At 37.8% G+C, this 13,890-nt stretch overlaps 1 protein-coding gene across 1 annotated transcript; it reads left to right on the forward strand.

Annotated features, from left to right (window-relative positions):
* The first annotated feature begins 204 nt into the window (after positions 1-204).
* On the forward strand, positions 205-4,503 carry LOC130647176 (uncharacterized). The gene is made up of 2 exons (XM_057452938.1): positions 205-1,584; positions 1,863-4,503. The coding sequence occupies exon 2, from the start codon at positions 2,326-2,328 to the stop codon at positions 3,796-3,798; it is 1,473 nt and encodes a 490-aa protein (XP_057308921.1). The 5' UTR covers positions 205-1,584; positions 1,863-2,325; the 3' UTR covers positions 3,799-4,503.
* Positions 4,504-13,890: the final 9,387 nt, after the last annotated feature.

Genomic DNA, 13,890 nt, shown 5'->3' on the forward strand with positions numbered 1-13,890 from the left:
ACTACCACAAAAGATAAAGATAACAAAAGCCGTAATAAATGTTAAAACCAACAACGACAAATGTTTTATGTACGCAATACTATCAGCGCTTCACTCACAACCCAAAGATCCACAAAGACCAATAAAGTACAAAAACTACCTCGACAATCTCAACTTCGACGAAATAATATTCCCGGTAGCCATTAAAGATATAACTAAGTTTAAAGAACAAAACAAAATTTATGGAGTCATGTACTGGACAAAAGTCACGCTATAGAGTGTCGTGTTGCGTAGTAGAGTGTCGAGGTGCAATATAGATCCCAAGGTCGCGAGGCGTAGTATAGGTGGACGCGAGGCGAAATAGAGAGTCGCGAGGCGTAATAGTGAGACGCGTATGTAATAATAGAGAGATGCGAGGCGTAATAGAAGGACGCGATGCGTAACAGAAGGACGCGTTGCGTGATGGAAAGACGCGCAAACAAGGGCGACGCGGCGTGTAGGAAGAGGGGACGCGTACTTTCGCGCCATTTGCCTTGGTTACCCGTGAATAAATTTCGAATTTTTTCAATTGACTGGCAAATTAATCAAGACAAAACACGAAAGAAAAAGTAAGTTTTTGTAGCAGCTGGGCTGACCGTTCTCTCTGATTTTTTCTCTCCTGTTTTTTTAATTTCTGCTGTATTATAGTTATATTCTGATAAATTGTGAGAAGTTGCTAATTCATAAGTATGTGTAGTAGTGAAGGGAAGCAATGTAGGGCAACGACGACATTTGTCAACACAGGTATAGCTGGCACCCCCCCCCCCTCCTCATATATATTTTCTCATTAAAATTTGTAATGGGCTAGCTATACTATTGCTATAAATAATGGATTATATTATTTGCCCTAGCAACTTTTACTTCCTTTTTTCCTTCCCTTGTATACACCACCAATCAACCCCCCTCCCCCTGCAACGAGGAGGGTGCCGATAAGCCGAAAAATGTTATTACACTGCTTGCATGCTATTCTGTTATAAGCAATGTGCTGTTTTTGTATTAATATTGTGTTTTGTATCACCATGTGATTACAATGTTTTGATAGGTAAACAGGGCAGCTTATAAAACAGAACGTAGGACTACGACTGGTAGTTAAATGGAACTGTGCGGTGCATATGCATGTGTACAACAACACTGTCAACAGGTGTATTGTAATGATGGCAAATTTCTCAAGTTTTGGTTTTCTTCAAGTGACACTGCACCCATTTTCAAGAATTTTAAATAATGCAGCAAATATGTACAATGTTCTTATTCGATTTTCCTTTAAGGATATTCTTAAGACATTTTTAAATTTTTGTCTTACTATCGTGAATATTTATCGGCATGGTTGTAATTTTCAAAACTTTCAAGCTAAATTGTATGTGATGTTTTAGGAATTAAAAATTGATTCAGCATGCAGAAAGTGAAAGACGCTATAGACAGACTGAATAATGCATTGGATGGTCTGTCATCATCAACAACAAGTACTCAAAATAATCCAAATCAGAACATCTTCCAGAGTCCAAACTCACATCCAAGTCCAAACTTACATCCAAGTCCACAACATCAGAGAATTCTACAAGATTTCAAGTAGGTTGATATTTTTAAGAGTTGTGAATTTCTGCTCCCAGCATGATCATTGCCTCCTTTGTATCTTTTCGATAAGTTTCAATAATCATCTCTCCAGGAGTACTGCTCACAGGCATTATGCTGATTGTGACTATTGAATTTTTTCGTGCCTTTGTACCTTTTTATAACATTTTTCATTTTTTTGATTTTGTTCAACTTTAATTTTTTTCTGTATACACTGAGTAGAAAGATTATTATGTTTGAGACAGATTTTTATTTTAATTCTTGTTCTGTTTCAGTAAGCAATTTCCAGCGTTGAATGCTGGTGGTAGCCGATATCGCCCACAAGCAAAGAAACCACGTCTCTCTAATAACTTCATTAAGGACACATGGACCCATAAATTCTGTGCACTGAGCTACAAAGATACATCAGTTTCACCTAATACACGTGAATTAATGGAGCTAAACCAAGTTGGTCTCGGAATTGAAAAAGTTGTTTTTCCTTCCAAAACTGGAACACATGCTATGCTTCTGGAAGAGTTAACAAAAGCTTATCCAAAATTATCATCACAGAGTGGTGGCATTGAACTTCTGAGGGCTGAGAGTGGTGGAATAAACCGACCATTGGTGTTGATACCACCAAGAAAAGATGGTTAACTTTTAAACATATTTCGAACATTTTGGAGGGAATTTCGTCTGGCATTTTTAGGATTTATTGTATGATTAAACAAACAAGTGGTTTTGTTGACATTTCGTGTACTTATGCAGTACTTTTATTTTTCAGAATATAACATGAATATACAACAATTGAGTCCAGTTGATTTTATTAAGAATTCTGTTGTTGATACATTGAAACTAATCCAGTCGTTATTGTCATCCTTTGTTGACGCGAATACAGCAGATTTGGATTATCCTGTCTATAGACTTGATGAACTTTACAGCTTCTGCTCTAGAGCAGCTTTAGAGTATCCAGATGTTATAACCGAAAATGTACTGAGTAGTATTCATCAAGCATCAGTGATAATTCAATCAGTGAACAAAACTAGTAACGCGGAAACTGTACGGCACAAGATAGGCAGGCCTTCTTTCGATATACCTGAGGAAACTCTAAAAACTTTAGTGAGGTTGAATTTTTCGCAGACGGCAATAGCTGAAATGTTCGGAGTAAGTGCAAAAACTATTCAAAGAAGATTTAAAGAGTTTGATATTGAACCTAAATCGCACACTATGATTGGTGACGAGGAACTTGATGAACATGTCAAAAAAATTATTTCAGATTTTCCTAACTGTGGCATACGTAGAATGAAAGGTTTTTTACTGTCTCATGGTTATCACATTCCTTGGAAAGTTGTTCGTGATAGTATGTGGCGGGTTGATCCATCAGGGCTATTGATGCGCTCGTTGCAACGTAATGTAGTTCGAAGAAGAAAATATAGTGTTGCAGCGCCAAGGTCATTGTGGCATATAGACGGCAATCACAAATTGATAAGATGGTCGATAGTCATTCATGGCGGCATAGATGGGTATTCTAGGCGTCTAATGTTTCTGTCGTGCGGATCAAGTAACAAGGCTACTGTAGTACTCGATTTATTTCTGACCGCAGTACAAAATTTTGGCTTGCCGTCGCGTGTAAGAGGAGATCATGGGGTGGAAAATGTAGACGTTGCTTGGTTTATGATATCAAGACGAGGAAGTAATCGTGGTAGCTTTATCGCTGGGAAAAGTTGCCATAACCAAAGGATAGAGAGGTTCTGGAGAGATCTATTCCACGGCTGCACATACATATACCACAACATATTCACTTACTTGGAAGAGATAGGAGCCTTGGATATATCGAATGAGTTGCATTTGTTTTGCCTTCATTATGTTTTTATTCCAAGAATAAATGCACATTTTCAAAGATTTATCCTGGGCTATGATCACCATCCTATCCGAACAGAGAGAAACCTTTCTCCTCTTCAATTATGGGAAAGAGGTTTGTTGTTGCAAAGGAGACCGTCAGAAGATGATATTGTCGATGACTGCGATTCATATGGTATAGATTGGAGTGTACCGAGTCATTATATCGAAACCCGTGACGATGCTATTGTGGTTCCCGAGATAAATCATCCATTTCAAAGTAATGACTTATACCTGGAATTTTGTAGATCTAACGATCCAATGGCAAATTGCGATAACTTCGGTATCGAAGTGTTTCTTCGAACTGTTCAGGTCGTAGAAAGTACATTGTTATGAACACCACTATTAGTTCACTCACAGAACTTTTGATTGAATTGCTTAACTTGACATTAGTTACATTAGATACATTACAAAGAAGAAATTCAAACATTTTGTTCACTATATACGTACTAGATATTATGCTTAGGTAAAATAAAGCTCCTTCAGTTCTTCTAACCACGCGAAAAAATAGCCACAGCAGTAGTCATTTAATAAGTTCTTCCCGTGCCTAATTATAGAGCGCGCTCTTTTTTGTTTCCCCGTCCCAACGTCGAAAAGTTGTATTATGCCCTGATCGAGGTTGTTATTCTGCTTATCATAACTCCCCTCTAATAGGCATATAATATACACGAGAGGTTATGATGAACTAGTAGCCCTTGTACACCAAGTATGGAATCTTTTTTTTTCATTTTTTCCTTTTAAAGTATTCATGACAAGAAAAAAGTGAAGATGTATGTAAGCGTAGTTCTTTCTCTGACACGGATCCTCCCATCACACATCTTATTACGCTCCGACTTTACACGTATTTCTATTACGCCTCGCGTCCTTCTATTACGCCTCGCGTCTCTCTATTACGCCTCGCGTCTCTCTATTACGCCTCGCGTCCTTCTATTACGCCTCGCGTCTCTCTATTACGCCTTGCGTCTCTCTATTACGCCTCGCGTCCTTCTATTACGCCTCGCGTCTCTCTATTATTACATACGCGTCTCACTATTACGCCTCGCGTCCACCTATACTACGCCTCGCGACCTTGGGATCTATATTGAACCTCGACACTCTACTACGCAACACGACACTCTATAGCGTGACTTTTGTCCAGTACATGACTCCATAAAAATTAAAGTTAACGTGTCCGGTTACGAAAGATCAATATACCCCATAACACTTGCAGATCATGAAGAAGTAATCGACCTTCTACTATTCTCTAATAAACAAACCAATCATTGTTGGATAAAGAACTTTCCAAGGCTAGTATCATCGCAGATAAATAACTATGGCCATGCAAAATTTATATGTAGACGTTGTATCAATCCTTTTCAAATGGAATCCAAATATAAAAAACACATTGAGTCATGTTCAACAAAAAAGATGGTAACGGTTGATATGCAGAATCCCTATACGAAAATAAGGTTTAATAACTTTAACAGGTCGATGCGAGTACCCTACACAAAAAATCGAGTCAGCTGAAGAGGAGGATAATGAAGGTGCATACACAAAAAAGTATCAACGTCCAAAACCATGTGGATTTTGCATTCACGGCGAAGGCATAACAAAGTACAAACCAATCGTCTATCGTGGAGAAGATGTTGCAATGGTATTCGTCAAAACTTTAGAAAAATTAACAAAAAATCTATACAAAGACCACCTGAAACCCATAAAGCCGATCGAAATGACAAAAGATGATTGGAAAAGATATTGGAACGAAGGCTGTCATATATGCAAGAAAGCAATAGAGTATTGACGAGTTCCATTTAAGGGTCAGCCGGTACATTCATCATGTGCAACCAACGAAGACGGTGTAATATGTAAAGATGCAGACACCTCAAAAATAGATTGGAGGGAATACCACACTACAAAAGATTGTCACATATGCAACAAGCCGGTAAACAACCCGAGAGTAAAGGACCACAATCACATCACAGGAAAATTTAGAGGACTAGCACATAACAGCTGCAATCTAAACTACAAAATACCATCAATCATACCAGTAATCTTCTACAACCTACAAGGATATGATTCTCACCTATTTATAAACCAATTAGCGGAAATAGATGAAGACATTAACTGCATCCCTGCAAACGAGGAAAAGTACATATTCATCTCAAAAAACATACCTGTCGACAATAAAAAATACATAGAATTAAGATTCATAGATAGTTTCAAGTTCATGGCATCATCCCTGGAAAAACTATCTAGCAACTTCACGGAATACAAAATAACTTTAAGTCACTATGAAGGTAAGCAGCTGGACTTGATAACAAGAAAAGGCGTTTATCCATACGACTACATGGATAGCTTCGACAGATTCAACGAGACGTCATAACCACCTCTTAAGGAGTTTTATAGTGAACTATACGAAAAGCATATAATGGAAAAAGATTATCGGCATGCGGAGAATGTATGGGAAACGTTCAACATGTCAAACATGGGTGAATATCACGACCTATATCTAAAATCCGACGTCCTTCTACTGGCCGACGTATTTGAAAACTTCCGAAACATATGCGTGAAAAATTACGAACTAGATCCAAATTGGTATTACACAGCACCTGTTTTATCATGGGACGCTCTACTTAAATCAACAGAAATAGAATTAGAACTATTATCCAAAGTTGTTATGTTACTATTCTTCGAAAAATCAATAAGAGGAGGGGTATCAGTGACATCAAACAGATACTCAAAAGCTAATAACAAATATATGAAAGAAGGATACAACCTACAATACCTGATGTACCTAGATGATAATAACCTCTATGGATGGGCTATGTCAAAATCCCTCCCAACAGGTAAATTCAAATGGATGAAGGAACTAGAAAACATAAACTTTGACAGTGAAGACAAGGGCTATATCTTGCAGGTAGATCTAGAGTATCCTGAAGAACTACATGACCTTCACAAAGATTATCCTCTTGCCCCTGAAAGATTGGAGGTAAATAAGGTGGAAAGGTTAATCCCAAATCTACGACCAAAAACAAAATACGTACTCCACTACAAGAGTTTAAAACAATACATTGATCTAGGACTAAAAGTGACAAAAATACATCGAGGAATCAAGTTAAAACAATCGCCGTGGATGACATCATATATCGATAAAAACGCCCAATTAAGGACAAAAGCTAATAACGAGTTCGAAAAAGACTTTTTTCAAACTCATAAAACAGTGGAAAACAATCAGAAACCGGGTAAACATAATCCTATCAAAGGGAACGGTTGACGGTTAAAGATGGCGGACGTCTCCAATGCCGATTGATCGGAACAAAGTAAATGATCCGTCATGCAAGTTTCAATTAAGTGTCAAAACGCGAAGAATTAATTGAAGTAACGACGAAACATCATTTTCACAGTTTATTGGATAAAAATGGTTAAAAGAGGTCATAAGCAACCATCGTCATCGAATTCAAGAATTGATAGTGTTGAGCAGAGTCAAGAGACTTTTCTGTGTATGAAATGTCACCGAAAGTTTAAAACATATAGAGGTTTGGTACAGCACTTGAAGTATTGTAAAGTGTTGACACAGAACATTGCACAAACACAACAGGATACAAATCAACAACGTAACGTTCCCGAAGACGCAACTTCATCTCAACATCATTTTGCTGATGCTCCAGAGAAGTTTTATTGGAGTGATGTTAAAGGAAATGAAGCAGTTAATGACATCGAGGAATGTTACAGCAAAATTGTTTATTGGAAACGAAACTTGTTTATGCTGCCTAATGGAAACGCAGGTAAATCCTACATACGTGAGACCACAAGATTGCTCAATGCGTGGATTGAAAACACACCTTTAAGAGCTATAGCATTAAAAGCTATACATATCATGCCTGCTCTGCTGCTGCAAAAACCATCACAAGCATCGAAATCTAAGGAGCATGTAGAAGCATTAAACAGACGTCTAACACAATGGTTTAAAGGAGATTTTATGAGCTTAATGGATGAGGCACAGACGATTCAAAGCCGACTACCTAAAGTAATAAAAAAGCAAGATATTGCAGTTATTTCAAGGAAGTTCCGGAACCATATGCAAAAAGGAGATGTTCATAAAGCGATTAATGTGGTGACAAACAATATGTCTGGAGGAATACTTCCTTTGAATGACGAAACTCTTGAAATGCTAAGACAAAAACATCCTGAAGGAAGTGAATCATACGAAGACACGCTGATACAAGGTCCGATCAAATCAGTTAATGCCGTTGTATATGACGTCATTGACGAAGACATGATAATGCGAGCAGCGAAGACAACAAAAGGCGGCTCCGGACCATCTGGAATGGATGCGAATGGATGGATCAAAATCATAGCGTCTAGAGTTTATGGCGACACTGGAACAGATTTACGGAAAGCGATAGCTAAGTTTGCAAGAAGACTTTGCCATGAAGAAGTAAACGATAATTCTTTAGAGGCGTATTTAGGATGTCGTCTTGTGCCTTTAGACAAGAACCCTGGTCTTAGACCTATCGGAGTAGGAGAGGTTTTAAGACGCATTATTGGAAAATCAAATTCAAATGTGCTCCGGTCATGAATCTGGGTGCGAAGCTGCTATACATGCAATGAAAGATGCATACTCTAGTGAAGAAGCCGAATGTGTCTTATTAGTTGATGCTGCAAATGCCTTCAATAGCTTGAACCGTAGTGCAACACTTCATAATACCAAGATCCCGATTCTAGCAACATACATCAACAACTGCTACATAAAGCCTGCGAGACTTTTTGTGATTGGTGGAACTGAACTGAGTTCAAGAGAAGGTACCACTCAAGGCGACCCGTTGGGGATGGCCATTTACGCAATAGGACTCACACCATTACTTGATAGAATGAAAAACATTGCTGATATTGATATGAAATTGGTAGCTTTTGCTGATGACTTAACAGCTGTTGAAAATTTTTCCACCATTCGGAAATGGTGGGACGAGCTCATTGTGGAAGGCCCAAAATTTGGTTACCAACCACAGCCAAAGAAATCATGGCTAATTGTGAAAGATAAGAACATTGAAGGAGCAAAAACACACTTCAAAGAAACAAATATCCAAATTACATGTACAGGAGAACGACATCTCGGAGCAGTTATTGGCAGTGAGACTTTTCGAAAAGAGAACGTTAAAGACATTGTCGCGAAATGGGTGGAAGAAATCACACTAATTTCAGAAATAGCTGTTATCGAACCACAAGCAGCTTACACATGCTATGTTAGTGGATATCAACATCGCTTCACATACTATTTACGGACCATCCCAGAAATATCATCATTACTGCGACCAGTGGAAAGTGTAATAAGACACCAACTGTTGCCGGCTATTACTGGTGGTCATATTGTAAACGATGTAGAGAGGGAGCTAATGTCCTTGCCACCACGTCTCGGGGGTCTAGGAATAAAAATCCTTGAGAATGTTTCTGACACAGAATACGAGAATTCTCGGAAAATGACGACGGAGCTCGTAAATATTCTTCTCAGACAAAATGAAAATGCGAACGAGATCAGCAAAACGAAAAGCCAAATAAAGTCTGAGAGAAATAAAAGCCATCAAAACATTCTGCAAGGACTATTGTCACAAATGGATGAAAGTGCTAAGAGGCAGAACGAAGCAAATCAGGAAATAGGTGCGTCAAAATGGTTGACGACTCTGCCAATAAAAGAGAGTGGTTACTACCTCACAAAGGAGCAGTTTTTCGACGCATTGAGAATTCGATATAACTGGGAATTACCCAGGTTACCATTTGAATGTGCATGTGGCTCAAAGTTTGATCTTGCTCATGCGTTATCCTGCAAAAAGGGTGGGTTTGTCACACAACGTCATAACGAAGTTCGTGATATAACTGCTCAGCTTTTGAAAGAAGTGTGTAAAGACGTACGAATTGAACCGATGCTTGCTCCACTACAAAACGAACGCTTTGACCCGAAAAGTGCGATCACATCCAATGAAGCTCGATTAGATGTTAGCGCACTTGGTTTCTGGATTCCTGGCCAACGGGTATTCTGCGATGTCAGGGTCTTTGACCTTAACGCCCAGAGGTATAGGAACACAGAAATCAAACGTTGCTATGAAAGAAATGAGCAAGAAAAGAAAAGGTTATACAACGAAAGGGTTTTGCAGGTTGAAAATGGTTCTTTTACACCTTTGGTGTTTTCTACACACGGTGGGTTAGGAAGAGAATGCAAGAGATTCTATCAACGTCTTGCTGAGTTGATAGCAGATAAACGTGGTATACCAACGTCTATCGCTACGACGTTTGTCAGAACGAAAATTTGCTTTTCGTTACTCCGATCGACATTGCTATGCCTGCGTGGATCAAGATCATTGCGGCGGGATGTTAACATATCTGATATCGACATGTCTTTGACCAACACACTATCGGAAATAAGGGAATTCCGATAGCCGAAATTGTATTATATTTATATTATATATTTTGAGCGGCGGTCTGTCGCTATAGAAATAGACCAAAACAAAATTATATAAAATAACGTTAAAATAAATGTTTGAATTTTCAAGGTATCAAGCCGAATAAACGGATGATACTATGTAATTTTATAATTTCTAAATATAAAAAAATATCCTATCAAACAACAACGCGAAAACAGTGAAACTCTGCTCAAAACCTAATTACATCAAGCGGACAATATTCAGCGAGAACCTAGTTGCTACCCACCTACTCCAAACAAAACTAAGTTTCAACAAACCTGTCTACCTTGGAGCGTGTCCCCTAGACAAATCCAAATCATGAATGTACAACTTCCACTACAACGTGATAAAGAACAAATACAACGACAAAGCAAAGTTGCTATTCACCGACACTGATTCCCTTTGTTATGAAATGGAAACCGATGATGTGTATCTGGATTTATGGGGAGATAAAGACCTTTTCGACTTCTTCAAGTACGACAAAGATCATCCAAACTACGACGATAAAAACAAAAAGGTGCTAGGAAAGTTTAAGGATGAGTGTGGTGGGAAAATCATGAAAAGATTCATCGTTCTAATATCAAAATCATATGCATTTGAGGTTGACGGGAATGAAAGTAAAAAGGCAAAGGGAATAACGAGAGCCGTCATAGAACGACTAGCGTGTGATACGTATAAAGACTACCTGTTTAAAGAAAAGGAAAACCGACAGAAAATAAACGTCATCAGGAGCTTTAAACATGAAATATGCACGGAAACAGTAAACACAATTGCCCTATCATGGAACGATGATAAACGAATCATCAAGGATGACAAAATACACACAAATGCCTACGGTCACAATGCTTCCTAATCACCAATAAACCATCTTTGCATTAACTTTTCATGTAAATTAGCGATATCATGACCGGGAAGAACCTTGTGAAAATTAGCGATATCATGACCGGGAAGAACCTTGTGATGAACTAGAACTTCGTATATAGCCCCACGAAACGGTCTATAGTAATTGGTTTTCTCAGTAGGTGTTAATATTGAACCATAACCACCCTCAAACTTTAATCCTTTTACACCATTATATTTATTATAAGAACCGTATCTTGTCAGTATGGATGTACCACTTGATACGTGTTCATTGGACAAATAATACATAGACTTCTCACCTTCATTACTAAGAGTAAAAACAGTTCTTTTACCATCATGAACATATGCTTTATTTTTCGTGATGTCTTCTGTTTTAAGTGTGGTCATCAAATCATTATTTTCTAAAACAATATAGCCATCATGCCTTAAACATATTGCCAAACCATTCTTCTGTGATACAAGTTTCGAAAAGTTACAGTCAGAAAACAAAAAAGGACCTTCCCCCTTGAATTTATCCTTGATATATTTTTGTAGCAGCTTCTCATAATCAAAAGGAACATCATGTCGAAACACAACAGTTAACGTAAAACCAGTTTTGGTCAAATCATACAATGACGACTCCAGACGAACTTTATTACGTGATTCATTCATGTTTATTTGTGTAATTCTATCACTAGCCAAGTTCGGTTTTGGAATATTAAAATGAATGAAGTGTTTCTATATATCCTTATCATACCCCTTCAAAATGTGATTAGTCAAATCACCCCTAGGTTTAAATTTTATATTTTTGTTTATATCACGCACATACCTTATCGACTTACTATCATCCTTCGTAACTATACTCGAACTATATCCACAATGCACCCACAAACCAACATCATTAACTGACTTACAATATTTATCCGTGTACTGTGAGACAATAGATATAACATCTTCCTTACTTATAGTAATATCTCTAACCGTCATTCCAATATACCTTATATCAGGATTTTTATTCCTCTCAAATATACCCTTAACATAATCGACATTGGTCGGGGTAAGATCATCCCTAACAATCTTTAATACACCATCAGTATCGAGAGGGGCAGGATTATCAGCAAAAATTTCCCTAACCCTATTAACATCGATACCCACCGACTCCGCTTATGATCAACAGCCATACGATCGGAATAAATCAACATTTTATTACCTACACATTTTCTGGAATAATCTTTTTTTTTTCACAAGATACTCTTTTGTAAACATGGACACTGCAACAATACCCATAAATGTCATTGTTAATTTCCTTTCCTTCACTCATTTATATGAGAATTATTTTAATCCATTTCATGATCTGGGTTGGATTTTTCAGTTACAGACTCAGGGACGGAAACAGATTTTGGTACCTCAACATTACCACTTTTCCTAAAATACCAAACACCCCCACACAAAATAAAACCAACCACCGTCAGCTAAATACACACCGTAACCAAAACCCCTCTCATACTTAATATGCTCGACACCCCTCAATATCTCCTCCTTTCTCTTCCGATTAAACTCAGCAAGCTTCTTCCCCTGTTCCACCCTTTTCAGATTCTTTTCTTTTCTCGTCACCGATACTGTTGTTTGTTCCTCCTCCATTTTTATCATTCAAAGATTTTTTTAAATAATGTTTACTAGTTATAACACCAACACTTAAAGGTGCTAGATAGAAACCAAACCTCTAATACAAATCACACGTGACTCTCTGCAAAGCTGCGTTCAAAAAAGGATCACTTTCTAAATCATTCCCAAGCTCATCACCAAAATCATCCAAACCAAAATTATTTCCCCAACGATTTCACCATCAAAGCCCCCAACCTACACTCATATTGTGAATGAACTTTCTCAACATCTGCACTGGTCAAAGCATTAATCTGTTCCTCAGTATAATACTTATCGAGATATTCCTTCGAACCACCACTGTCAACACATGCAATCAACCTTTCACGTTTTACAGAAATATCACTATCAACATTAACAAAATCTTCCATTATTTTTATTACACACCGAAATTTCCAAAAAACATACGAAAACCCGCTTAACAACCCGACACTAACAAACAAATTCAAATATTAAATCATTTAATAACTAATTAATCAACTACTATACAGGAAAATTACAACTATTTATCGAACTAGTTTATAACATATTACAGGTAGTTACACTGCTACCTGCAAAACAAATCACAATAAAAATCCAACAAAAGACAACGACCTAAACAGCTAAACGGCACAACAAAATCAAAACAAAAACATAACAAATGATAATCCAGTTGAGAACTAGGTGAAACAAAAAACTAAACGACCAATAACTCCTCCCTAACGAAATATCTCCTCACTCCATCCAAATAATATAACGTCGGTTGATTTACACTAATGCTTCTTTTTACAATCTTATACGCATCCACCGACCAATTTCCGTCGCCCTTCTCCTACCACCCTCCAATTCACCATCCCCGTACAAATATCTCACGGAGGCACCCATATCCAATAAAACTTCACCATGCTTTCTCGGTAATGAAAAACCCTGATAAATACTATCCAACTTAATCGCATCAACAGGTCTCATTCCAATAAGTCTGGTCTTATCCTCATTAATACCACAAATCACACCCTGCAGCCTCACCACCTACTCAACACTCCTTTCACCATTTTCCATCTCCTTCCGATATTGCTGACTAAACAATATCTTCGCCAACGTTCTATTAAACCTTTCGACAATACCCTGACTTCTATGTTGTTTTGGATCACCACGTTGGATGGATGTGGAATGTTTTTTAAATAATTTCGTGACATAACCGTAGAATTCCTTTCCCTCATCGACCATAATTAGGTTAGGGTAAGTTAATGGTGTCGTCTTGTATATTTTTTCGAATGCAGCCGTCGTTTCATTTGCAGTTTTTTATGTAAGTTGGTATGCCGTCTTATATCTAGATGCTATATCAACGACACACAGGACGTACTTGTATGTTTTTCGTTTATATGTGTCGTGTGGAAGGTATAGCAGGTCCGCCTGATGGATCTCGTTTGGTTTTAGGAATAAGTGATACAATGAATTAGGTCGTGGTATGTATTTTGGTTGTGGTAGGTAAATTTGGTATGTTGGTTGCTTC

This window comes from Hydractinia symbiolongicarpus, chromosome 6, assembly GCF_029227915.1.
Source record: "Hydractinia symbiolongicarpus strain clone_291-10 chromosome 6, HSymV2.1, whole genome shotgun sequence".
NCBI lineage: Eukaryota > Metazoa > Cnidaria > Hydrozoa > Anthoathecata > Hydractiniidae > Hydractinia > Hydractinia symbiolongicarpus.

Excerpts from the sequence above, each read along its gene's own strand:
- LOC130647176 (XM_057452938.1), top strand. The coding sequence starts at position 2,326 with ATGCAGTACTTTTATTTTTCAGAATATAACATGAATATACAACAATTG.